Below are 27,716 nucleotides of genomic sequence, written 5' to 3'. Positions count from 1 at the left end.
TTGGACCCCGAAGGTTGGGGTGGGGGGAAGGGAACTGACCCCAGTGTTGATGCCTTGAATAATAACAAATTGATAGTCCTGAAAATGACAAAATAGCCCACACGGTCTGTACAGTCATTCAATCCAAAGCTTGAGTAATTGAGGTCTTGCTTAATAAATGATTCTTGGTGCATGGGTTGCTGTTTTCAACTAACTGGAATAGAAGGGAATTTCATAGCTTACATCAGACTGAATGGTGAAACACAGGAAACTTTCCCCTTAAGATCAGAAACAAGACAAGGATGACCACTGTTCTAGTTTGCTAGCTGTCAGAATGCAACACACCAGAGATGAACTGGCTTTCAGTTAAAGGGGATTTATTTAGTAAGTGTATAGTTCATCAGAGGAAAGGCAGCTAACTTTCAACTGAGGTTCTTTCTTGCATGTGAAGGCACAGGGTGATCTCTGCTGGCCTTCTCTCCAAGCCTCTGGGTTCCAACAACTTTCCCCAGGGTGATTTCTTTCTGTATCTCCAAAGGTCTAGGCCAAGCTGTGAGTGCTGAGATGAGGTATGCTGAGCTGCTTGGGCTGTGCTACGTCGAGCTCTCCCATTTAAGCTTCCTGCCAATTAAATCAAACGTCGTTCATTGTAGCAGGCACACCTCCTAGCTGACTGCAGATGTAATCAGCAACAGATGAAGTTCACATGCCATTGGCTCATGTCCACAGCAATAGAACAAGGCACCTTCACCTGGCCAAGTTGACACGTTAATCTAACTACCACATCCACCCTTTCTTCTTATATTCAACATTGTACTGGAATTTTGGGCCAGGAAAGTGAGAGGTAAAAAAGAAATAAGAGGAATTCAGTTTGGGAAAGGAGAAGTAAAACAATTTCTATTTTCAGATGGCATGATCTTGTATATAAAAAATCCTAAATAATCCAAACAAATTACAACTAATATTTCAGCAATATTATTGTATTTCAGGATACAAGATTAATATACAAGTTCAAATATATTTCCATACAATAGCAATGAACAATCAATGAATTTAAGAAAACAATTTCATTTGTAAGAGCATTGAAAGGAACAAAGTACGTAGTAAACAATTAACAAAGTACAAGATTTATATGCTTAAAACTACAAAAAAAATAAAGAATATTTAAATAAATATAAATATATCCCGTGTTCATGGAACAAGATTCTTAATATTGTCAAGGTGACAAATTCCCTAACTAATTTACAGACTCAACACAATTCATATCAAAATCCTGTCTGGCTATTTTTGCAGAAATGGATAAGCTGATCCTAAATTTTATATGGAAATACAAGTGACCCAGAAAAGCCATAAGTAATCTTGACAAAGAACAAAGTTGGAGGACTCACACTTACCAATACCAAAACTTAATACAAACCTACAGTAGTCAAAGCAGTGTGGGGGTACTGGCATAAATATAGATAAATAGAATAGAATTGAGAGTCAAGAAATAACTTTTATGTTTGTAATCAACTGATTTTCAGCAAGAGTACGAACAGAATTCAAAAAAGAGAGAATAGTCTTTTCTGTAAATGGTGCTGGGACAACTGGACATCCACAAGCAAAACAGTGATGTTTGACCCCCAATCTCAACACTGTACACACACACAAACACAAAATGGGTTAATTCTCACCTAAAAGTGAGAATGAAATTCTAAAACCCTTAGAATAAAATATAAGAGTAAAAGTTTGTGAGCTTGTCTTAGGCATTGGATTCTTGGATAGGACATTTAAATCACAAGCATAAAAAAAAAAAGAATAACAATAAACCACAAGCAATAAAAAAACACAAAAAACAACAGGGTGGGCCACGGTGGCATAGCAGGTAGAGTTCTCGCCTACCATGCCAGAGACCCAGGTTTGATTCCTGGTGCCAGAGAGAGAGAGAAAATATTTGCAAATTATGTATGTTATGAGAGACTTGTATCCAAAATAAAATACTCTAATACCTCACTAATAAAAAGACAACCTAATTTAAAAATGGACAAAGGTTTGAACAGACACTTTTTTCAAAGAAGATATACCAATCACCAATAATGAAAAGATGCCCAATGTTACTAGACATGTAAAATTAAAATACAATTTTTGCCTTGATCCTGGGTATTAGTAATAATATGTAAAAACAAACAGATACATTGAGCTACTCCATGTCCATTCATATTTGAATCTTAGACAAAAGCAAAGTTCTAAGGACAAATTATGGGAACCGAATGCAAGCCCTATGGACACAGGAGGTGAGGTAGGGAGAGGGAGACACCAATGGAAGAAATAAGGGAAGCCATCCAAGGCATCCATGAGTTATTTCAGTGAAAGAAAGGTAGCCCAGCGATGGTCAATTGAGCCAGGATTACAAACTTTCCTTACTCATTTATTAGCTGTCATTCTTCTGTAAAGAAGAGCTTTCCCCTTTTCCTCTCTTTCTTTTTGTTTTTTGGAGAATAATTATGACCTCATTTTTCTGTTCAATGTAGTATTTTGCTGTTATATCTACTTAGTCTCCCCCAAACTAAAACAGTCCCCTGCTGCTCCCATTACTATCACTTTATTAATGACAATTAAGTATTCATGATTTATTAAAGCCTGTCCATTTTTAATATATTCACTGCAGCATGAGATATGATTGATTGCAGTAAGGTAGACACTTGCCTCTACCAGGGACTGGCTACAGCATCATGGATAAGTTATATCAGTTACATTCTTCTTAATATAATGAAGCTTAATAAATGGGTACCCTTCAGTAATACAAGCGAAGTGACATATTATAGATTTCACAACATGAAAATGTATATTGGAGTTCTTTGTCTGTAGGTCTTATCCACTAGCTCTGGATGGCACAAAAGTAATATTTACTCAGATGAGGCGAACTGGGAAGGGTATGCCAGATAGAGGGAATGACATGAGCCAAGGTAAGGTCATGAGAAAGAGATGCTGGGTGTCACCAGCCCTCTAGTGGGAGAGGTCAGAAGCAAAGACAAGGCAGGAAAGGGAGATAAGGGCCAGCTCATGAATGGCCTTGCATCCAGGCTGGGGCATTTAATAAGCTCTGTGACATTTTGAGCCCTAAGAAACCATGCTAGACTTTGGCCTGCAATCCTGCTCCAAAGCGCAATGTTGCATAATTGGTGGGTTTCTATCAGACAATAACTACAGCCTCCATAATGAAGAACATTAAAGAAGGAAGTAGGTAAGTAGAATTAGCAGTTTTGATGTGTGACATTTGTGTAAAATGCATTCTTAAAAGGCTGATGATTTTGTAGTTTTGCAAATTTTGAACCTCTTTCTAATGGCATTAAAAGAAACTTTATACTAATTTAGGTGTTCAGAGGATAAAACAAAGTGGTTTGGGCTGAGCTGCCAAGGGAATCTGATTACACTGAGATCATCCAAATAGTGCCCTTCAAACCCACTAAAATGTCTTCTGAAATTCAAGACTATGCAACTTGTTCATCCAAAGTTGAGAAATGTACAGAAAGAAGTGATCATGTCACTTCTTATGTAGGTGCCCTGAACATGTCCACCCATCCCGGAGTCACCACCCATTTTAAAACTTGTGCTCCATTGTTTCAGTTTTGAGCTTGTGGCATCAAAGATACCATGCTGGATCAGGACAGTGGGTGGACCAGGAACTATGTGGCTGGCAGATAATGACAACAAAGGAGCCAGAGAGCAGGTGGCTGAAGTTCCCACCACACCCTCTAAATCAGAGCTGTCTAGTAGATATATAATATGAGCCACATATAAAATTTAAAATTTTCTGCTAGTCACATTAAAAAATTCAAAGAGAAATGGGTAAAATTAACTCTAATATATCTTATTTTAGCCAATATGGTCATTAAATATTATAATTATCTGTAAAATGTTATTTAAACATGAAATAATATAAAATTATTGAGGTATTTTATATACTTTTTTCTCGTACCAACTCTTTGAAATATGGTGTGTATTTTTCACTCAAAATACAACTTAATCTGGACCAGCCCCCTTTCAAGTTCTCAGTAGCCACAGGTGGCTGGTGGCCGCCATATTAGACAGCCTGGGTCTAACCTACCAGAATCCAGGGAGCCAAAGTGGGCCAGGATAGTCTCTACTTGGAGAATTCAGTCTGAGAGAGACAATCTTGTGCACCCATTGCTCCGATGAACTGAACTACATTCACAGGAGGGGCAATTCAGCCTGCCCAGGGGGCTGCTGGAAGCTTTCCGGGGGGAATAAGGAGTTGGTCAAGTTTATAATGAATTCTATAAATTTGATAATTGAAGTTTAGAGACTTTGCCTGCGTTACCCAGTCAGTGAGTAAGGAAGGCAGGATTTGAATCCCTAGAAGTAAAGAGATGTCAGCAGAATATCCAGGCTGTCCCCATTTGTGTAACACAGGGGGGATGACAAAAAATACACTAAAATTCCTTAAAGATCCCTGGAGGCTGGCCTAAGGCAGGCAGGAGGCGTCAAGGGGGCACAGGATAGGAGCTCAAGCCTGGAGTCAGTTAGACCAGCTGCAACTGGTGGCAGAAGGGATTCAAGCTCTGGGCATCATCTGTGGTCTGGGGATTATAAGCGCAACAGTGGCAGACACCCCATTTATTGAGGACTTGCTGTATACAGGGCCTGGTTCTAAGAGATTCACTGCCTCAGTTTTCATCATCTCTAAATTGGGGATAACAAGAATAATAAGGAGAATAATCAACAATAGGAACCATTTTCTGAGCATTTACTGTATAAGAAACTCTGTTCTAAGAGATACCCTTGGTTTTCCTCATTTGTAGTCTGAGAATCATAATAATAATTTTTGGTATGGACCATTTGTTGAGCAGTTAATGGATAAAAACTCCTGTTCTAAGTGATTAGCACACCTTGGTTTCTCTCATTCATGGATTTCAAGTAATAATCATAATAATAATACAAAATAGCTACAATTTACCGGGCTCTGTTTCCAGATTTGTTATGTGGACTGGACAAGGTTCGACTTGACTGGGTCCCCAATAACTCTCTGGTATTATCTCCCTTCCCTCTACTCCCCACTTCCCTGGCCTACTGATCCTCAAATACACTGTTCCTCAAATACTACCAACCTCAACCTTTGCATGAGCCCTTCCCTCTGCCAGGTGTGCCTTCTCCTCAAATCTCAGTTCCTCACTCCCCTCTCCCTTGACCCCTGCTCATACACCACTTCCTCAGTGACACCTTCCCTGACCACAATCTTTAAAACCGGGACCTACAATAGTGACTGGTACACAGTGGTCAGCTAATCCTAGTTTAATCAATAAATACTTAGCCAGTGGCAACACCAGGTGCAAGTTGCCCTTTTCCTTCGGGGTCCTCCCAGCCAGCCTCCCTGAGCAGCTGACAGATTTAACAGGCGCGCAGTAGGTGAGAGCAGAAGCACAGAGATGACCCTGGGGGAGAGCACCCCAGATGAAAACACAGCAGGCAAAGGCCCTGAGATGGAAACGTGGTTGGAATATTTGAGAAGGGTGGAAAGTCAGTGCAGGGGTTTTGGGAGACTGGGAGAAGGATTTTTCTCTGGACCAGAGGAGATGAACAGGACCTGGCCTCAGGTTTTTTTTTTTTTGTTGCTGTTGTTTTTTCTCATGGGCAGGCACCGAGAAACAAACCCGGGTCTCCGGCATGGCAGGCGAGAACTCTGCCACTGAGCCACTGTGGCCCACCCTGGTCACAGGTTTTAAACAGTTTCCCCCCAGCTCATGCTGGGTGAATAGATGGTTCAGGAGCCTGGGATGAGGCCGCAGAGATGGAGAGGCCCAGCCGTGCTGTTAGAGGAGTCTTAGCCATTTGTTCTCAAGGCTGTTCTCAGAGTTGGGTATTGAGCACCTGTAATGTGCCTGCAGCGGGGCCAGTGGGAAGAGCCCCCCGACTCCCTCCACCTTCCCCGCGTCTTGGGCTGAACCGCGCATCCCCACTGACTCCTGAAACACACTCAGCCAAGGAGATGGAGGGCAATCCAAACTCATCGCCTTTATTACTTGGCTGGCCTTGAAGGAAAGTCGAGAAGAGCAGATCATATTAGCCTAGATGAGGAGTCAGGGCAGCTCTACCGGTGCTCCAGGTCCTTCTTGCTGGCGCCCGGGGGGCTCCGAACCAGTCTGTGGGGAAGCAGGGGTCTCCGAGTGTGCCTGCGCCGGCCCGTAGTACCCTGCAACCCCCTGCCACCTCAGGTCACGCCTCAGTGCCTTTGCCTGGCAGTGTCCGCACCAGGAATGCCATTCTCCCCACAGACCTTCCCCAGAGGGACCTCCAGGGACATCCCCACCACTGTCTTTCGACTCACTCCACTCGCCTTGCCCCGATGCCCCAGGCTCCCTACCTCTCCTTCGCCAGCCCCTTCCTCTGGGACACTCTGGGTCTCAGTGACGACCTGCTCTCCAAATTTCTCCAGCTCCGACTTCAGTCTGAGGACAGGGGCAGAGGAGGGAGGACAAAAGAGAGAGAGAGTTCGGGTGGAGGGGCCAAGAAATGAAATCCCTCTGCCTAGACAGCCCTTGGGCCACAAAGATGTGGAGAAGCAGAGAGACCCAGGCAGAGAAGGTGGGGGAGTGGGTGGGGGTTGGGGGGGTGGTAGGAGACAGGAGAATAGCCCTGCTCCTGGGGACCCAGAGCCAGCCCTTCTGAGGAGCAGTTGAGGGCTACACTGGGGTGAGGGTGGGGGCGGGGCACACCAGTCCCTTCTTGCCCCTTTGTCTTGTACCCAGGCCTCCCTGTCCCCTCTCACCTGTCACTCACTACCTGGGGACCCTTGAAGCGCAGCCGCCTCTCTACCTCCTGCAGCTTGGTCCGCACCAGCCTCTCTACAGGTAGGCACACTGTCAGGGGCTGAGCCCGGGGATCTGCCAGATCTGCAAGAGCTGTGCCCCTGCCCCGAATTCTCACCCTCAGCAAGCAGCTGTTCCTTGCTGCTCTCCAGGGTGCGGATCTCCCGAGTTAGTCGCTGCTCCAGCATCTGAGAGGAGAAAGAGGAAGCCCAGCCTGTCCCTTCATTCTTTTGTCTGCCTAGCCACACCACTCACCCCTGTCCCCTCTGCACCTCTGGGAAAGTCCTTATCAGAATTAGGTAGTTAATTCACTCATTCCACATTTATTACTCAATGTGCATTTTCTTCTGTGGTCGTCCCCTGATGGAGATATGTTTCCCCCAGCCACTCCCGGTGTCCTGTGTACCTCTCTTAACTTCATCTGTCCCCACATGTTGCACCTCCCTGTTTGTTATTCCTCACACAGATAAGTCACAGTTCAACTAAAGGCCTTTGCATTGGCCTTTCCCTTTGCCAGGAACACTTGCACCAAGATACCTGCATGTCTCATTCCCTTACTTCTGTCATGTCTATGCACATAAATCACCTGCTCTGTAAGGTATTCTTCCCTTACATTACATGGTTCTTGTTCTCAAGCCTGTTCTCAGAGTCTCCCCCTGCCCCAACCAGCCTGGGCAGAGCAAAGTCTTGGTGCTGCCTGGCATAGTGCAGGGATGTATCCACTGCCATTAGCTGAATCAAGGAATGAACTGACCATGGCTTTTTCAGGGTTTACATTTGCCACTGAAAAATAAAAAGATTCCAGGTGAGCAAGAGGGACACTGGGTCAGCAATGGCTACTACAATAGTGTGGGCAAGTGATGTAGTGGGCAGTGGGGGACTATGAGAAGTGACGAGGTTTGAGATAACAGTTTGGGCTTGAGCAGGTGTACGAAAGGAAGAAAGGAATCAAGGACTATCCCATGGAGTTGGGCCTGAGCGGTATGTGGACACTAGTGCAGTTAATGGAGACAATGAAGTCAGAGGAGGGAATGTTTTTGGGTGGAAGCGATGAAGATGGCTCACGTGGAACTTCCAGAGGTCTTTGTGCTGGCCCATCAGATTCTTCAGCAGTTCTTCGAGATCCAACCTGGGGGCCGACCACCCAGGAATGAGAGGCCACATACTGGACTGCCACCAGCTTGGCCTGGCCTGGGGGCTCCTCATGCACTGGACTTCAGGGATTTGCCCAGTTTGTGCTTTTTGCTGGGAGAACCTTCACAGGCTTTACTCTCTAAGCCTTGGTTCCAATTGTACCTCTTTCAAAGGAACAACTCCCTGATACACCCCTATCCATACCTAGCCAGTGGCTCACCAAGTTACAGACCTAGGGGTTACCCCAACTTCCTCTGTTTGCTCCTCTCTGCTATCTGAGAGTTATGGGCAGAAATACGCTCCACACATTCCTGCAACATGTGCTTCCTGGAAAGGGAAAAGCAATCCTCAGTCATAGTCTCAAAATGATCCCCACTTTCCCCACGTTTCCCCAACATTCACCCTTTGGCTTTCTTCTGTTGATTGAATGTGAACATTTATGGGGCCCTACTGAAATCATCCCCCTATCCTGTCTCCCATCCAACTGTGCCTTCTCAAGAAAGCATTGTGAGGGATGCAGTGATTTAGTGTCATGGATTCTAAGGTGCTGGCTTGCAGCCTGGATACTCCTCTGCTCTGACCCTGGATGAGTTACCTAATCTCTCTGGGTCTCAGTTTCCATATCTGTAAAATGGTGGTGATGGTGGGAGAATGACATTGTGAGGATAATTGAGCATGAATTACTCAGCAGAGCCATGTGTGGTATGGTTAGCATACACACAAACTATCATCGGTTTTCCCCACATAGTTAAAATCATGGTGAAGCAGAATGTGAAGCCTCAAATCATAGGCATGGACTAAGTTAAGGTTCAAAGGAAGGAGAGATGGATGGATAGATGATTGGATGGATGGTTAACTGGGTGGATGAGTGGCCGGATGGAGAGATGCTGGATGAATGGAGAATGAAAGGAAGGGCTGTTGGAAGGAGATGCCTGGATGGATGTTTTGGTAAAGAAATGAATGGCTATATGAATGAATGATGGGCAGGATGAAGAAAGGATGAATGAATTGTTGGATGGATAGAAAATAGTTGGATGGTTGTAGATCTGACAGCTTTCTGTGAAGCTGCTTCAATAGATGTATGTATAGATGCATTGGTAGGTGGGTGCATGAATGAGTGGGTGGATGAATGGGGTGGATGATGGGCAAATGAATGACTGGAGGCCACCATGAGCAGAGATAGACAAATAAATGGATGGTGTAGAAGCTGGAAAGATTTAGAATAACGTTAATGGAAGGAATTTATTTGATGAATTAGCCATGAATAATTAACTCTGTGAGTTAACCTTAACACCACCACCTAATATTGGAGCTTAAAGTTTCCTGTCTAGCCTCTACAGAAAGGGAAAATGAGGAGTCCATGCTCAAGGTGTATGTATTTCCCTAGCTCTGTCTCCCTCCTTCAGGCTAGAAAATGAGGTGGGAAAAAGCTGGGGCAGGACCACTTACCTCTGAGCCTCACTTTCCTTCTCTTGGCAGTGCAGCTGGAGGATCCTCAGTGTCTCTGTGGGGAGAGGAACCAACAAGTCCTATGAGAGCTCTTGGGGAGTAGACAATGGGGTGCAGTTCAGGTGAGGCATTGTAGGGCACTCAGGGGACTATGATGTTTACTCCAAGTGGGGTGGCAGCCAAAGGAGAGATCTGAGCAGAGAGGAAAGCATCCTGACTCAGGCTTCACTGGGATCCCTCTGGCTGCTCTGGAGAGTGTGGGCTTTTGGAGGTGGAGGGTAGAATTAGGAAGATGGAGCAGCTGGTAAATACCTTGCTTTTTGCTTAGGACCTCCTCTAGGTGAATTTTCTCTCCATTCACTGAAAAACACAGTGATATTTTCAACCCTCCAAAAGGTTGCATTCTGTGCCCCAACTTTTGCAACTTCATGCCAGGGGTCTGCCCAACTGCCCAAGGTCACACAGAAGGTATGGTGCAGCCCCTGGGGTGGTAGATGCCTTCTTGCCACCCCTACACCCAACTCCCACTAATGAGCATCCTAATTCAATTTCTCTCCTCTGTGCTGAAAAGCCTGCCAGGGTGAAAGAAGACATGTGATATAGCAAGAGATCATCTAGATTATGTGGATTACAAACACTGCAGGTGGAGGGAACAGCATGTGCAAAGACCCTGATGTGCATGTGTGCACGGTTAGCGGTGGAGGGGGAGGCAGAGTGGGGTAGGAGTTGAATCAGAGGAGGTAGCAGGGGACCCATTGGGCCTTGTGTTCTGGAGCACAGGGGTATGGTGAGGGCATGGAGGATGGGACATCATGAGATCTGTGTCTTCTTTTTTGGCCGCACTTACATGAGTCTAATTCCCTATGCAAGGCCTCACAGAGAGCCTGAGCCTCTCCCAGCTCCTCGGTGGCTTTTTTTTTTGCTGGGCCTAAGAAGGGAAGAAGAAAACTTGTCAGTATTGCCTCTAACCTTGCTGTTTTCTCAGACTATGGCATTTCACATTTATTTTCAACAACTCTGGAGGGGGCCTAGATTTTACAGATGAGGTAATAAAAAACTTTCACTGTCCAGGCCTTTCCTGTTGGCTTCAGCTGGCCAGCTGAAGTCCTCAGTTTACCTTGCTGAATCTCACTAATCCGGTTAATCAGGTCCTTTATCTGTGGCTCGAGGCTTCCCTCTGCAAAAAGAAAGAAAGATGGAGGCAGAGATGACAGATGCCTGGCTGTCCAAGGCAGATGGAGGAGGGGTGGATGCTATCAATCAACATGTATTTATTGAGCATCTGCTATACTGGTATCTGTGATAGGCCCTAGTAGAGCTTGCATTCTGCATGGGGGGAGATGGACATTGAATAAAGATATATGATATCAAGTCAGGTGGTGGTAATTCCTGATAAAGTGAGGCAAAGGGTTGAAGAGTGAAAGGGTAAAGATGCATCTTGAGTTATAGAAAGGGGTCCTGAAACAACTAAAGGGAACAAGTCCTGAGGTTCTTTGGGGAAAGGATTGCACTGAGTGGGAACCATATTCAGTCTAGGGAGCAAGTGGAGAGTGGCAGGTAGGGAGGTCAGGTGAAGTGGGGGCAACGCCACTCCTGAGCCACCATTGAGGCTTCTAGATTTAGTTCTGAGGATAGTGGGGGCCATTAGAGACCTCCCACCTGCCCCACTATTAAAAGCCCAATGGGGTTGGTTGTCACTTTTTGTTTATCTGGACTCTGGCATTGGTCTCATTAGAAAAATGGGTAAAAAGCTGCTTTCATGTTGTGAGTGGCAGCATGGAAGTTACCCAATGATAGGGAGATCACTGTCTCTTTAGGGAATCATCTCTAACTCCTCAAGATTCCAGTTTCAGTTCTCTGTATGGAGAACCCTTCCTTTGGTCCATTTCCTGCTTCAAGATTGGCAGTGCAGAGCTGGGTCTCACAGCCAACTCTTAAAATACTCTGGCCTTAAGCTCAGGTCCTGGGTTATCTGAGGCCACCTACTCCAGCTCTTCTGACTTCTAGAAGGGTAAACATTCTCCAAGATGCTAATTATGACTGACAGAAATCCCTGGGAATCATTTAGAGGAGATGATCAGGGGCTCTCTGCCTTTCCAGTCCTGCAATTTCTCTACTTAATTTTAGCCTAGGCAGCAGCCCCAGTGCACTTCTTCTACATGTGGCTTCACAGTGGGGAAGGGTTTAAACCTTTGGAACAGATGAAAGGAATATAGCATTTTAAGCTGAAGATGATCTGGGGGTCCAGCCTCAAACTTGGCTAGCAGTATGCCCCAGTCCTGACAAGAGTTCTGGGTGCAGGGTGGCTTCCTGTTCCCATTCAGCAGGCAAAGCATGCTGCAAAGCTGTCTGCTTTATCTTTTGTCATTAGTATAAAAAAAGGGTGGGCAAAGAGAACGCAGGCACAAAAGTTTTAAAACACCCTCTGGAAAGATACCTAAAAATTTAAAAGCAATTGCTGCTGGCCACACATGGGTTGCTGGCATGTGTGTGTGTTGGGGGGATGGGTTTTCTATCCCTTATGCTTCTTGACTTTTTTTTAACTGTGGGCCATCTTTTGGGTTTAAATAATTAAATTGTACAAGAGGGAGAAAGTGCAATGGGATAATTCCCCAAGGTTGTGAGTTGTGGGATCTTAAGGTTTGAGTCATGTCTGCCTGACTCCAAACCCCAGGCTGAGCCTCAGACACAGGCAACACATAACCTTTCTGCAGCTTTTTCACCATTGCCAACAAGTCTTCAGTCTTCTTCAAGGACTTGGTCTGCCCTGTAGGGATGAAAACCAGAATTACCGGATCTAGTGAAAGTGGGAGGGGAATGAGGAAAGGACCTGGGATATCTGGGAGGGAAGGGAAGAAAGTCCCAGTGGGTTTCAAAAACACTGCTGGACTGCAGCCAAGGATGGGCAGATCTCCAGCTAGCACAGGGCCCCTGTGGGACACCTGTGCCTTATCCCTGAAGTTGTTGGAATATGCTGAATGAATCAGGGCCCCTAATGGTCAATTTCTCTCTGAAGGGTCAAAGGACACCACAGATGTCCCCTTAATAAAACTCCCCTCACAAGGGGATATATTCTTGCTGCTGCTGCTGTTCAAGGTCATTCTGAAGTACTAGCTAATGTAACAGGGCAGAAAGAGTTTTTGTGATGTCTTTAAGATCTTCTTAGGCCACAACTATAAACTCTTAATGAATTGATGGATCTAGTGCAGTGGATATTAATGGTTGCTTCATAAAATAAAAGACAACCAACTATTAAGAGCCCCCTGATGGAGGAGACACCATCTAAGAAGAATTCTTGCCAAAATAAAAAATAAGTAATAATAAGCTGAATCTCATCAGCCTTCCATAACTAAATACTAATACGGAGGAAATACAGGGGACAGAGGAATATTTAAATGACACCACGAGAAACTGCACAGGACAAAAATTTAGTTTCTTCAACAAATAAGTTGCAAGAAAGAAAAGGAAGGAGAAAGGAAGCCCTATAGATTGAGACTGCAATCAATTGCAATGTATGGACCTTATTTGGATCCTAACACAAACAAATACATTGAAAACAAACAAAACATTGTACATTCAGGGAAATATGAATATTATTTGCTAATTATTATTATCAGTATATCTTTGGTGTAATGATGGTAGCATTGTTTCTTTTGGGTCCTTATTTTTACAGAAATACTGGTGGACAAAATGATACAATGTCTGCAGTTTGCATCAGCGAGGTGGGTGATAGGAAGTGACTGGGAATAGAGAGGAAACAAGGCTGGCCAAGAATTGAAAACTACTGAAGTTAGAAAACAGATTCACAAGAGTGATTAAAGTATTTATCTACTTTGTGGATGTGCGACATCTTAACTTTTTAAAGTCTAGTAATCAATTTAGAGAAGGGAAAAGATCTTTTCTACAGAAGGGTGTGAAAGGATAAGAAAAAGACACACAAGTGGCCAATAAACATTTAAGAAGATAACCTCTGGGATAATTAAAGGGACAAATTAAATCAGGAAAATACTTTGCACCTAGTAAATTGGAAAATGTCAAAAGCCTAATGATGTCCAGTGTTGGTAAGGACCTGGAAAAACAAGCACTCAAAAACATTTGATAATGACCATGGAAACGGACACTACCAATATTTGGAAGACAATCTGGTATCACGGTCAACATTTTAAAGAAAGAATTCTACTTCAAGGAATTTATCCTTCAGGTGTACTTGCTTAAGGGTACACAGAGTTATGTTCAATGATATTCTTGAACCAATGTTTATCATAACAAAGAGGGAGAAATAACTTCGAAGTCTATCAGTGGGAGAAATAAATTATGACTCCACCATTCCACGGGATTCTATACTGCCAATAAAAAGGAGATATATTCATTTCTACTGATATGGAAAGACATTCTAGCTATTGCTAAAGAGAAAGAAGAACTAAATACAGAACTGTGTATATCATATGATCTCATTTGACTAAAATAAGAGGAATAAAGTATATAATTGGTGATCAAATATATATATATTATGAATACAAAGAATTCTGGCAAAATATATATTTTTAATGTCAACATGTTAACAGCAGTTATCCTTGTAGTCTAAGATTGGATGGTTGGGGAATAAGAAGGATATTTATTTTTCACTGTGTATATTATGATTTTTTTAAAAACATGAGTCCATTATTTTTAAGTTTAAAACAAAAAATATCACAAGAAAAAATATTTGCAACATCTTAAATTCTTGAAATCAGTGATGAAAGGTCAAACACCAGTGCCTCACTCCTCTCTAAAGAAAAACAGGCAGAGATGAAAGGGAGCTCACAAAAAACATACGAAGGCCAAAAAGTACATTCTTATCCACAGTTATATACAGTGAAAAGCCCCTTCCCCTTAGAATTTAAGTTCTCCAATTGTTCTTCCCAGAGGTCACCAGTTTTATGGGCTAGTTGTGCATCCTTCTGGAAGAAATTCAATTCTCATACAACTATATGCCCACTTTTTCTAAATAAATGGTAGTATGTCATACATGGTGTTCTTAGTTTGCCAGCTGCCAGAATGCAATATACCAGAAATGGAACAGCTTTTTAAAAAGGGAATTTAATAAGTTGCTAGTTTACAGTTCTAAGGTCGAGAAAGTGTCCCAATTAAAACAAGTCTATAGAAATATCCAATCGAAGGCATCCAGGGAAAGATACCTTGATTCAAGAAGGTTGATGAAGTTCAGGGTTTCTCTCTCAAGTGGAAAGGAACATGGTGAACACAGTCAGGGTTCTTTCTCAACTGAAAAAGCATGTGGCGAACTCGGCGTCATCTGTTAGCTTTCTCTCCTGGCTTGCTGTTTCATGAAGCTCCCCCAGAAGTGTATTCCTTCTTCATCTCTAAAGGTCGCTGGCTGGTGGACTCTACTTCTCATGGCTATGTCATTCTCTGTTCTCACTGAATTTCCCATTTTCTCTGAAATGTTTCCTCTTCTATAGGATTCCAGTGAACTAATCAAAACCCATCCAATCTAATTTCTATCTAATCAAGTTTAATACCTGCATTGAGTCACATTTCCATGGAGATAACCCAATCAAGTTTCCAACCTATAGTGATGAATAGGGATTAAGATTAACGGGTGCTCCCATAAAATTGTTTAGGATTAAATCATTGCTTTTCTAGGGTAAATTAATTCTTTCAAACCGGTACACATGGTATTTCATTTGACAATGCTACTAGTGATCTTTTTATTCTGTTCTATGGCTACGTAATGGTCCACTGAACGGAGCAGTCCCCTACAAATGTATATTTGGGTTGTTTCCCTTCTTTGTCTGTTACAGACAATGCCACAGTGACCATCCTGTCCAATCATATTTGTGCATACATGGAATTGTATCTACTGGATAAACTACCAGAAGGCTACCTGCTGGATCAAAGGGTATACATGTTAAATTTGATTGATATTATGAAATTACCTTTCACCTGTTTGGAGCCTACAAAGGACCCATTACTTATATCCTTCTCAGCCAAGTATGTTTTCAGCTTTTTTCATCTTTGCCAATCTGATAGGCAAAAACAATATCTCATTTCAAACTTTCTGGTAGTAAATATAAAAAGACAAATTTTTGTATCTCCTTTAGATTAGAAATTACACTTCTAGGAATGTACCTAATGGAAATAACTAAAGATGGTGCACAAGATGTTTACTGGTTTATTGTTCATAACATTGAAAAATGGAAGCCACCTAGATACCTTAGGGGATTAGTTAATTATAGCGTGTCCATAGGATTAAATTATTTGCAGCTATTAAAAATCATGTTGTAATTCAGGGATGTTTGGTGGTATGTTCCCTTTCTTGACATCTTTTTGTCCTGCCTAAAGTTGTTGACATAGTATTATTCATTTAATGTTTTCATTTTTTTAGTTTCTCAAGTAATAAACAAATGTACAATATGGAGTAAAAAGTGAATCTCTTATCCAAGGTACTCCACTTCCTAGAAATAATTGTTGCCAACAGTTTGGTGATGAGTTTTAGATATTTTAGTAAAATGTTTCATGTATTATTTTGATTTTAATTTTCTTACCCATTCCAAGGACATTCAAACTCTACAGAAATATTTGAGGTTAAAATGGAAATTCTCCTTCTCTCCTTGGCCCTAAATTTCACTGCCTTCCCCAATATTCACCTCTAAGACTTTTAAATGTTTTAAATACTTTTAATATTTTGCAATAAAACAAAAAAAGTAAAGCTACTTTAACAACAAGGGAAGGTGGTTGCGATTTTAAATATTTTATTAGGGAAGTTTTCAAGTACATGGGAAAGTGAGAAGATACTATGATGAATTCTCATTTACTCATCTCCTAGGCTTAACAATTAATGACATTTGCCCATATTTGCTTCAGTTATGTTTTTTCTGTGCTGAAGTATTTCAAACAAGTCCCAGGCTTCATGACATTTCATCCCAGATACTTCTTTAAGAGTCTCAACTACTTAAGGACATTTTCTTAGATGACCTCAATCCTATTCATAACCCAAAAGATAATTCCTTAATATCCAATACCCAGACCATACATAGATTTCCCCACTGCACCCTAAATGTCTTTTACAGAAGGCTTTTGCAATTATTTCTCCAAAATGCTCCACGTGGCATTTCTAGTGCCTTATCATGACTTAAGGCAGAGAGCAGGAAGGTGACAATATTTAGAATAATCCAACTAACATCTTGATAACTTTTTTAAATTCCAGGTTACAAAACAGCATTTCTGAAACATAAGTTGCAGACATGATGCTCTACTGCCCCTTAATACTCAGATGTATCTTTCCTATACATAAGATACCCTTCTAGGTAACTGCAGTTTATAACCTTTAAAACCAGGAGAACATGGATCTAATACTAACATTTGATCCTCAAGTGCCATTTCAAATTTTTCCCTATTTCTTTATATTTTGAAATATTTATAGTTCCACTTATCTTCCTAAAAGAAAAATCTGACAATAAATCGCCTCTGCATCATCCCCAAAATCCAAGTTCTAGGCCTAAAGTCATTAGTTAGGCCTTCAGCCTTCAGTTATTTTATTTATCCACCCCTACCCCAAACACACTTTTTTAAAAATAAAAACTTGCTTTTTGCTCATGAAAATATGATCTTTTTGGTGATCACTGTGTTAATAATAATCTTGCTCTTTTTTTACATGAATTTTTAATTAATTTTTCTTATGCCTTTTAAGGAGAAGTCCGCTGCACAACCATTCTACAGTACAGAATATACCTAGCCATTTCCTTGATTATTCCACATTTTGCCTCCACCAACACTGATGACCACCCTAGCTAATGCATCTGTGTATTCACCTTTGATCTTCTTCCAATGTGACGGATGGGGAATAGTGTTTAGATGCTCAAGACATCCTGCCAAATTGTCTCTAGCACAGAACTCAGTTTTTCTCCCAGTGCTGCAAGAGAAGGCATTTCCCCACAGGGCCTTCAATACTAGTAATTTACCCTCTCTTTACAAAGTCAATTTGATGGTAAACCCATATGCTTTTGTTTTCTCCATTGCTGAAGTTAACTATACCCTCAATTTTGAGGAATTTGAAAGAATGATATTAAAATAGTTATTTAGCACAGTGGCAGCCACAGTTAAGTGCGTCATAAACGGGATCTATTTACATCCATCTTGATAGTTTCTCTGTCCTTTGCTGAAGGCTTGCACTCAATATGTGGTCCTATGCTATGACAGCAATTTGTTAGTTATTTCATTATTTATATATTTATTTTTAAAAAGTACTGAGTAGCTTCCATGTGCCAAGCAAGCATTGTTTTAGGTGCTGGGGAAACACCAGTAAACAATCTCTGTTCTCATGAAGCTCACATCGTAGCACAGAAATTAAACAAGTACATATTCTTGAGGTCTGCACGGGTGGGTCTTGCAGGACATACTCTATTTAATAGTGGTTAAAAGATGTGCAGAAGAGAGGAGCGATAGGTGAAAGGAGGGTTGAAATTTGAGAACCATTGAAGCAGACCGATGGGTACATGGGCATTCATCATGCTATCTTCTCTACTTAAATACGTTCTGAAATTTTCTGTAACTAAAAAAAATATGCAAGTTGCACTACTAGTGGATTGGTGCCTATGAAGATTTTCTTCTCTTTGCCTGACTGTATCTTCAAATTGTCCCTGGGATGAAAAGTTTTTTTCTCCCACTAGTGGGTGGAGGGGCCATTTCTCAACAAGTCAAGGCCCTAGGAAAAGAAGTCTGTGGGGGAAGCTATTTTATTCAGACTTTGAAGAATGCATGGGTGTGAGACTGTGATAAAGGGAATTAGGTGTGGCTGCAGCAAGGTGATTTTCTTTAGAACACTCCCCTCCCCCTTATTTTAAAGAGATGCGTAAAGTATTTAGTCTTTCGTACCCTTTCTAATACTTAAGGAATATCTCCAATAGCACGAAACTGACAAAGTCTAGGCTACGAGAATGTGCCGTTTCCACTTGAACTTTTTTTTTAAATGCTAAAAATATTACCTTTTTCTCTTAAAGCACCGTTATCATCATTGTAATGGAAAGAAGTCTCACACCCTTCTGCCCCACCTGAGGAAGAGAGGCAGACTGTCCTCCATACCTTCAGATTCCGCAGCCTCGTCCCTGGCTCCCACTGGATCCACTTCCAAAGGCTCCATGCTCCCCGCCGTTTACCGACCTGAGGCTTGCGCATGCGCTTTGGCCAATGATTGGTCGAAACTCATGCCAAGGCAGAAATGCTCCGTGGGACGCACGCGTACGGCTCACATGTACGCGGCCCCCATCAGTTGACCCTGGTGGAGGAGGTGTTGGCAGCAAGGGCATAACATTGGCACCCCTGAGTGGCGGGTACGCATGCGTGGGACTCAGGTTAGAGAGGACAAGAAAAGAACCAGCGTACTAGGTGGGTGAGAAATCGGTGGTAAACACGTGTTCAACCTCCGGGGAGGCCTCTCATCCTTTAGGTCGTTTATATTGTTAAAGTCTGGCAAGTGTGCACGGATGGGGTACATAAGACTTCCAGGCCCTTTTTGTTCACAAATCCTCATCTAACAGTCTATGACAGTTATTTAGCAGTTTCACGAGTAAAATGAAGCTTAGAAGTTAAGCATACCTCTTATGTAAAAATTCTGGATCTCAGCACCAGGTCCAAGTCAGGAGGTAAAAGCTACATAAACAAGTAAATGCTGGAGACCCCTTCTCATTAATATTAGCAGCAGCCAACATTGATGGGGGTCATTTTTGGAAGGGGAATGATGAAGAAAAGACCAGAAGGTAAAAGGAGTTGTGGTGCTTAGTTTTAGGCTGTACATAAAATGTAGAGTTTTTTTCCACAGAATATCCTTAAGCTGGCTCCAGGCATAGGCTGGCCCTGCATTCCCAATTCTAGAACCCTTGTGGTCTGCTTCAGGGACGTGGGTCAGCTTTAGACTTTCAGAGCTGAAATATCCAGGAAGCAGATCCCTGATGCAGATACAGAAGGTGTGGTACCCAGGTCTGGAGGAGACAGCCCCAGACAGATGCTGGAACACCATCCAGGTGCAGGTGAGGCAAAGGAAGGGAAGGGGGAAGCCTAAGCATTCCACAAAGGTGGAGGTGCATGCTGGGGGCAGGGACAGTCTGCTCACCTGGTACACAGCTATTCTGCCACTCATCCTGCTGTGTGTAGGCAGGCCCTCAGATCTTGCCCCATTCCCCAGGGAGAAGGGAGAAAGGAACCAGGCACAGACAGCCCCCTACCCCCAATCCGAGGGTTGAGAAAGGAGGTATAAGCCAAAGTTGGTTGCTCCCAGAACTGCCCCGTCTGGGAGCTCCCTCTCTCAGAGTCCAGTGAAAGAGCCATTATGGGGAGCTTGGTCCATTGAGGCAGCTGGGGGTGTTGAGTACTTGGGTGGATAACGAATGAAGAGCCGGTCTTCTTCTTTCCTCACCCAGCGGAGGAGTTTGGTTACTACCAAGATGGCACCAGCCTTGGTCACCAAAGGACTGAGGCAGGTATAGAGCTCGAATTTTGAGGTCACCTGGGAGCAAGGGGAAAAGAGAGTCAGATGGGTTGGGACTGGCCAATCTTGTCCACTCCAACCTTGTGCCAAACCTGCCTCTGGCAGCTTGGAAAATATACATGGCAGCAGCTCCCATGTATATGGAAGCATGTGTTGCCTGGACAATGGACTAAGGCAGGTAAGCGTCATGGCCAAGGCAGGGGGTCTCAGTTGGGCCTACGGGTCCGCTGGACTTAACAGCTTCAACGGGGTGATGCAGGGTATGCGTGAGGTGTGTAATCTCTAGGCTTCATTTGCTTATGTGTGAACTGGGGATAGGAACAACAGCAACAGTGCTTAACATTTAGCAGGCAATTCTTGTATACAAAGTCACACTGTAAGTTTCACAAATCAAAGTTGTCATCATTGGTAGTACTGGCATAATATAAGGATAAACATAAGACACAGGTAATCTGACTAGGTTATCAGCACCTTTCCCATGCCACCTCCCACTGTTCTTTCCCTTGCCCTCGCTGTTCCAGCCACACTAGGTTCTCCTTGCTGCTACTCAAACATACCTGGTTTCAGTCCTACAACACAGCCTTTATATAGTCCTTTTCCTCTGTCAGGTATACTCTTCCTCTGGATATCCAAATGGCCCACTAACTCCCCTCCTCATTCACATGCCATTTCCTCAGTGAGGCCTCCTCTGACCATCTGATTTAAAAACTGGAGCCTACCAATCTTGTTTTTTGTTTTTTTTTTCGCTGCCTGGTCTGGGAATCGAACCCGAGTCTCCTGCATGAAAGGTGAGCATTCTACCAATATCTTAGTTTTTAAATACCCTTCTCCACTAGGAAGTACAAGGGTTCCTTGGAAAAATGGCTGATTTCAGGACTGACTGCAAAGAGTAAGTATAAGATGAGCCTGGAACATCTTGTACCAGAAAGTAGAAAGTGCTCAAAGAACGATGGGGATATGTTAAAAGGATGCAAAAGCTAGCCCGGCTAAAACATAGCTATTGCCAAGTAAGTCAGCGACTTAAGCATCAAATAAATATCGGAAAAGGAATTTAGAGTGCTAAGACAAAAAAAATCTGAGTCCATACTGATGTAAATTTAAAAGCTGAATAAATAAATTGGTGAATAAAAAGTTCTTTTTTAATAAAATTCCAACCACTAAATATAGAAGGAATGATGAAGTTAGAAAAATTACTGTTTGTCAAACTCCAGAGAAATAATATTGCAGGCAAGATTAATGAATGCTAGAATCAGTGGGTGAAAATATGATGAAATACAGGGCTTCTACATAATCACCATGAGATACTTGCTAATTGCAAAGGAAAAAACACTAACTTTACAGTGGAGAAACTAGGTGGACACCACCTTGACCCAGTAATCACAGTTAACAACATCAGCACTGGGACCCGATATGATGAAGGGCACATTATTTCTGTGGTATTCTTGAGAAAAATGGAAGATTGCAATCATGAGAAAACAGACAAAGTAGAGGGGCATTCTACAATGTAACTGGCTGATACTCTTTGAAAGGGTCAATGTCATGAGAGACAAAAAGGATGAAACAATGGAGATTGGGGAGAGACAATAAATAAATCTAAGGTGTTCCTCTATTGGACCATGGACCAGTAAAAGGCAATCAGTGGTAACTGGTGAGCTCTGTGAAGTCTGTGGACTACATGTTATTGTTGCAATGAAAATTTCCTGACTTTGATAAATCACAGTGGTTATTTATTAACAACTAGGGAAACTAGGTGAAGATTTTACAGGAATTCTTCGTACTATTTTTGCAATTTATTTGTAAATCTAAAATCCCTTGAAAATAGACAGTTATACGTAATTAAAAATAAAATTATATATGTAATAGGTGCAGAATAAATGCTTTAGTATATAAACGTACACAGAGTGGCAGAGCCAGAGGGAAGGCACCATCTCTGGTGGAGTTGCCTTAACTGGCCTCCCCGAATGACCTTTAACAGGCCCACAGAAAGTAAGAGGGGCAACCCTGGGAAGATGCCAGGGAAGGATACTCTAGGCAGGGGGTGCAGCAGAGAACCAAACCTGCTATTCAAGGAGGCTAGGGCACTCATGGAGACAAAACTGAACTGGTGGCTAATGGGATCCTGCAGACACATGTGGGGCTAATGGGAAACAGCAGACACAGCATAGTTGTTAGTGGGACCTCTTGAAAGTCAAAGACACTGTACTGATTGCTAATGGAGCAGTGAAAGAATGATGGGGCTAATATAGGGCTAGTAGACACTATATTATATGATGGGGCGAATATAGGGCTAGTAGACACTGTGATTGTCCTTATGATTTCAAAGGTGTGTGCGCAATGGTGGGACAGTGTTGCAGGCAAGGGCACAGACCAGGCAAAGGTTCCATGTGCTTGGTGGAAGCTGTTATGGCCGGAGACAATGTAATAGAGGGAGAAGTGGTAAATTAACTCACTGAAAGCCCTATCAACTCACCCAGGCCAGCAGTGTCTCCTTCTCAGCCACGTGGTAAATGAGGCGTAGGGGCCGGGAGTTGCTGTGGAGGCGTGCATGCAGGCGGTGGTACAGGTCTGACAGTCGCTGCCGTTCCTCCTCTCTGCTGTATGGGGCCTCTAGCTCAGGGCTGCCATGGTGAAGGGAGGCAGGGGACCAGTCAGTCCAGGCTTTTTTGGTTAGCCCATCTTCCCTCTCAGTCTAGGGATTTCAATTAAATTAGGGATCTTAGCCTCCCCCATTAGACTTGAGGAGTCTCAGTGGTTGGAGGCCTTAGACTACGGGAGTCCCTGAGGACGGGGCCCACTTCCTTAAGAACGGGGAATTCCTTGAGGGTGGAAGATGAGCCTCCATCTTCAGAGACCAATTCTATTCCATCTTTCCAGAGAGTCTGTTCTATGAGATGCTGAGCCTTCCCTGTCAAACAAGCCTTCCTCCCACCCAGCCATTTGCCTATGGGGTTAGGGCCCACCTGGTAAACTGGGGCAGCTGGCGGTGGTGGTCAGGGATGTCCAGAGGTTTATAGAGGAAGTGCCGGAGGCCAGGTGCCCCCACAGCCTGCACACTGTAGGGTGGGGCATTAGAGAAGCCGACAGCCTCCCCGAGGGCACGCATTGCACCAAGGGTACGCATTCCATCTTCAACCTGGCGCCGACAGGTGGCCATGGCATGGAAGGCCTCACGGTCAGTGCCAAGCAGCAGCAGGCAGATGGGCATGACATCCAGGCGGGCCACATAAGCGTAGAAGAAACAATCGGGGTTGAAGCGGGGTAGGCATACAGGTGCCCATGCCTCACCCGCTGCAAATGCCGGTGCACCCATCCACTCGAGCAGCAACTGCAGGTCAGCTGGGTCCAGCCGACACTCAGCCAGCACCGTCCGCTCCTGGGCTGCAGTTACCAATCGACTACTGACTGCCAGCACTGACAGTGCCAGGCCGGGTACTGTGCAGCGTCGCAGCAGTGCGCCCAGTGCATCTCGCAGTGGGCGTGCGAGGGGCACACAGCGCACAGCACCCAAGAGCAGTGAACCTGGGTCCCGCTCCACACTGTCTAGAAGTCGGTCCAGTGTGCGCTCTGAGCCAGCTAGCAGGCGGCGTAGGTCATAGTTCTGCTTGTGTGCGAAGATGCGGGCCACACTTGCACGTGTCAGTGTGCTCACAATCTGTGCATGTACAGCTAAGAGCTCCTCCCGCAGCTGGGCTGCCGACTGAGGAGTGCGTGACACAGCCACCAGCAGCAGTGGGCCCTGCTGTAGGAACACCAGCTTGTGGTCCTCTGGGGGGAGGGAAGGGGCAGGGCAGGGGATGAAGAGGTGTCAGGGGTTGGTTGGGGGGTATCAGGCAGGGTTCTTCTACCCCCTTTCCCTAATACAAACATACCAGCCTGAGCCCACATGGTCACTCTAGGGGCACCCTGACTGGGGTAAGGGCAAGCTGGGGTAGTCTAGATGTTTGGAGAGACATAATGGGATGGTCCAAGGATCAGGTATGTTAGACATAGCACGGAGTTGGGGGAGATGGAACAAGGACTGAGACAGAACCACAAAGACATCCAAGTCAGCTAAACACATGGTCAGCCCAACCCAGCCCCTGCCGTCACACTCTCAGGCAACAAGGAAGCATCCAGCCAGTCCTTTAGATCCAAGGAGTCAGTTAGTCACTCAGAATCCAGCTGGCCAAACAAATGGACTCCCAGAGAGAAAGCTATACCCTTGGCTTCCTGGCTCCACACAGTGACTACCCCTGGCTGGGTGGACAGACCTCCATTCACTCAGCCATATCCCCAATCACTGCCCCCAAACAGCCTCCCTTCCCGTTTGCTCACCAGCATAGATGGCACGGATGGCATTGCCTGCACTCTGCACGAAGGATACCAGAGCTGTCATCACACCCATGGTAGCTGACAGCGCCTCCACACTCCCATATCGTGAGTAGATGGGCTTGCCGGCCTCACTCAGCACAAACACGTGCTTCCGCTGGCTGCGCCAGTCCTCATCACTGGGGTCCCCGCCCTGACCTCCAGGGCCACTCTCAGGGCCACCCATGGGACTACTCTCAGGGGCTGCAGGATGCCAGAGCTCACAGGTGCCTGATGGGGCCTCTGACTGAGTCGGTGATGACAGCAAGCTGGATGACTGGTCTTTGTCCCCGGATCCTAAAAGGAAGTCCCTGGTGGGTAATCTGCCTGTGGAACCCTACTCCCCAAATCCCATGTTCCAAAGGACCCCCCAAATCCCTGCAAGCCCCCAAATCTTTACATGTTGACACAGACCTCCAGATATCTCCCCTCTCCACCAATAACCACTGATTGCCCTAGGAACCCCAGTGATATCCACTAACACACTCAGGTTTCAGTGATTCCCCCAATACCTCAATAATCCTGTATTCTCTCATTGTCATTCACTACATACTCCATGTTCTCCCAAACCAATTTGATTGCCTTCAACCACCACTAATTCTCGAGTCCTCAAACCACATTGCCTCTGAATGAACATCATTAATATCCTTGTTTTCAACAATCTTCCATGAACTCCTCTGACCCCTTATTTATTCTCACTATATCTAATCATCCCTTAATAAGCATTAATATCCAATAATATCTGGATTTTTAGTGCTCCCTGAATGACCCCAACCCCTCATTTATTCTTACTGATACCTATTGATTCTTGATGACCTCCACTGACTTCCTTGATCTTCCATTTGTAGTCTCAGTCATGTCCACTAATTCTCCCAATGACTGCCGTTAATATTCACTAATACAGGGATCTTCAGTAATTCTTTAATCACTCCTCTAATCCACCATTTACTCCCTCTGATGTCCACTAACACCCAATGACCCTACATTAACATCACTAACACCTGGGTCTTCAAAAACTTTCAGTGACCTCCCTGACAGTTTATTCTACTTCATGTCCACTGACCCTTCCCCAACAGTGACCACCATGAACCTCCACCACTCCAAGGATTTCAGTGATCTCCATGGACTCCTCTGATCCCACTTTAATTCTCACTGACATCTCCCACCCCATGACCATTATTAATCTCCCTCACACCCAGGAGTTCAGTGACCTCCACTGACTTCCCTAATTTATTCCCATTGATGGCCATCTGATTCCCCCAATGACAACCATTGTTATCCATCCACTTGCATCTGTGTCAACAGTTTTCCCCTAAAATCACAATCACCTTTTTTCTCACTGACATTCACTGACCCACCCACCCCCAGTTGTCCCCACCTAATGAGTGCCATTAACTGAAAATAATTCCCAAGTCCTCAAAGAACTATCCTCCCCATTTATTCTAAGGATGTTCACTGATTCCTCCCAATTATCCCATTAGCATCCATTAATTCTAAAGTGATCAATGACTCCCCAGTGAACACCTTTATACATCCACTAACACCTGGGTCACTGATTCCAGCGTTCCACATAATCTCATAGATGTCCACTGTCTCCTCTCCCACTGATCATCATTTACATCCACTAAATCTGGTTCCTTAAAATACCCCACAAGCTCCATCTATCCCCCAAATCCACCACTGACTGTTCAATAATGTAAGTACTTTAAGTGCCCGGTGACCCTCTTTCCCATCTTACCACTGAATAGTTTTCCTTTGGCCTTCTTGATTCTTGATCCCTCACTGAAGTAAACATCCTAAATCACCAATGACCCTCTCTGACACCACCTGATCCCTTTTTGATTCCTCAGTGATCTAAACTCACATGAAGTCCCCAATGAACATCCACTGACATACACTGAATCACCTTCCATTAGTGATAAGCTATACCATGAGTTCTCAATAACCTCCTACTAAACCTACCAGCTATGGTTTAAGCTACTGCGCTGGATCCCAAGAGATTCCTCACTGCTCTAAGACCGCTCCAACAAAGACAACCCCTCGGGATTTATTCCAAGATGCCCGTGAGGGGAGGTCTTACCTGTTTCCTCCACGTGCCTGTCGCTGGGATCCAGGTGGTCCCTCTGAATCTCACTGGGGAACCGCGGGGCTTCCAAGTCCTCGGTACCCCCGGGGGCTGGGGCAGCAGCATCTCCTCCGACCTCCATCTGCACATCCCTGAGTTGTAGGACGGGAAGGGGACTGGGAGTGACTGGCAGCAAAAGAAACTTCTTAAATGCCTTTAACGAGCCCCGCCCCCGTAGACACCATCCTAGCGCCCGTTTCACCATGGGTTTCAACAGAATGAGACATTCAAAAGCATGACCAAATACTAGCACCTCCCCACACTCTCCGGATAAAAGAGGTTCTACTTGGCCTCTAGAAATAAAGATACATAAACACCTGTTTTAACCGGACACCATTACTTCCCGTAGGGGCAGCAGCATCACATTTCCGGATGGGGCAGCTGTCTCGCCACACTTCCGGGTGCGACGCCGCTCTAGCACATTTCCGGTTCCGGCGCTTCATTCAGTTCCCGCGGTATCCCCATTCTCTCTCTCCGCCCCTACAGGTGCTCCCTCACGTGGAGATGGCGCGCGCCACTCCAGAGCCTACATCAGATCTGGTCGGGAATCCAGTGAGCCCTGCCTGACCTCCTCTCCTCGGGTTTGGCTGGAGCTCCTACCGAGGAGCCCGCACGCCTCTGATGACGGTCGGCAGGAGGTGGACGCGACTCTCACTTAGCCAATCCCGGAGTAGAGAGGGCGGAACCGCCTCCGTCCTGGCCCAATCGAAAGAACCCGGCTACCCGCCTGCCGCTCCGCCCCCGCAACGCCTGACCAGTCCGGAGCGCTGGATTGCATCTGCTGCCGCCAATCACTTGACTGACACCTCCCCCGACGGACCAAGAGAAGCTCAAGCCGCTTCTCTTCACTCCAGTGCGTACGCTGCCCGAGTCCTGACAGATACCCAAGTCCTAGCAATAGTCCTGCTTCCCCATAACCGAGGCTAGGTCACTCTCCCTTATCCGCCGTGTAAAGCGGAGGTGTCGGGTGAGGAGGAGTGAGATCTGGGCAGAGGGAATGCTTGAGAGACAGTCGACGCTTCCAATCGGAGTGCTGTGCTTTACCTGGCCAACCTATAGGAAACGCAACCTAAAGTAGAAGGCGGTCCTCTCAGAAGTAGGAAGTATTCTAGATCTCTCTGGATCCAGCCAAAGGGCTCGGCGGCCTTTGGAAAAAGGGCAGCGCGACGCGTGGATAACCTTGTGGTACCGGAACGTGGGGTTGTGAAGGAACAGACCAGGCTAACCAGTGCCCAGACCGGCCACTGGCCCGGGCGCGTGCATTGCTCTGTGGGTGGAGCTATGAAGATTAGGGCCTCCCACCAAACCCCGGTTGGCTGAGGAAAGCGTGTGGCCTGCGTGCGCCGCCATTGGCTGGACGAGGGTCAGGCGCGGCGATTCGGGTGCGTGGACT

The 27,716-nt window shown here is 44.9% G+C and overlaps 2 protein-coding genes and 1 long non-coding RNA gene across 14 annotated transcripts in view; 1 reads left to right on the top strand and 2 right to left on the bottom strand.

Moving 5' to 3' along the window:
• Positions 1-3,852: 3,852 nt before the first annotated feature.
• Positions 3,853-18,561, bottom strand: SYCE1L (synaptonemal complex central element protein 1 like). The gene is made up of 12 exons (XM_077133095.1): positions 18,450-18,561; positions 12,073-12,135; positions 10,486-10,545; positions 10,216-10,296; positions 9,681-9,728; positions 9,369-9,423; positions 8,169-8,246; positions 7,851-7,914; positions 6,904-6,973; positions 6,746-6,821; positions 6,341-6,425; positions 3,853-6,119 (listed from the first exon to the last, which is right to left on the bottom strand). The coding sequence occupies exons 1-12, from the start codon at positions 18,505-18,507 to the stop codon at positions 6,057-6,059; spliced, it is 801 nt and encodes a 266-aa protein (XP_076989210.1). The 5' UTR covers positions 18,508-18,561; the 3' UTR covers positions 3,853-6,056.
• Positions 13,903-27,266, bottom strand: MON1B (MON1 vesicular trafficking associated B). 4 transcript variants are annotated; one of them, XM_077133094.1, is made up of 6 exons: positions 26,892-27,266; positions 26,279-26,415; positions 24,166-24,495; positions 22,812-23,616; positions 22,322-22,469; positions 13,903-19,869 (listed from the first exon to the last, which is right to left on the bottom strand). In XM_077133094.1, the coding sequence occupies exons 2-6, from the start codon at positions 26,403-26,405 to the stop codon at positions 19,669-19,671; spliced, it is 1,611 nt and encodes a 536-aa protein (XP_076989209.1). In that variant the 5' UTR covers positions 26,406-26,415; positions 26,892-27,266; the 3' UTR covers positions 13,903-19,668. The 4 variants fall into 4 exon arrangements, with proteins under 4 accessions (XP_076989209.1, XP_076989208.1, XP_076989207.1 ...); XM_077133093.1 differs by having other exon boundaries at positions 26,279-26,439; positions 26,892-27,265; XM_077133092.1 differs by having other exon boundaries at positions 26,279-26,439; positions 26,641-27,264.
• Positions 26,646-27,716, top strand: part of LOC143659782 (uncharacterized) — a 52,323-nt gene continuing 51,252 nt past the window's right edge. For 3 of the 9 annotated variants that reach the window (XR_013163734.1, XR_013163733.1, XR_013163728.1), the window contains exon 1: positions 26,646-27,176. This is a non-coding gene — a long non-coding RNA (uncharacterized LOC143659782). Of the gene's footprint in view, positions 27,706-27,716 lie in introns of all 9 variants that reach the window. The other 6 variants (XR_013163725.1, XR_013163727.1, XR_013163731.1 and 3 more) reach the window with 4 other exon arrangements.

The sequence above is a fragment of the Tamandua tetradactyla genome, chromosome 16 (assembly GCF_023851605.1).
Source record: "Tamandua tetradactyla isolate mTamTet1 chromosome 16, mTamTet1.pri, whole genome shotgun sequence".
Taxonomy (NCBI): domain Eukaryota; kingdom Metazoa; phylum Chordata; class Mammalia; order Pilosa; family Myrmecophagidae; genus Tamandua; species Tamandua tetradactyla.
This window is presented reverse-complemented; position numbering and strand designations above follow the sequence as displayed.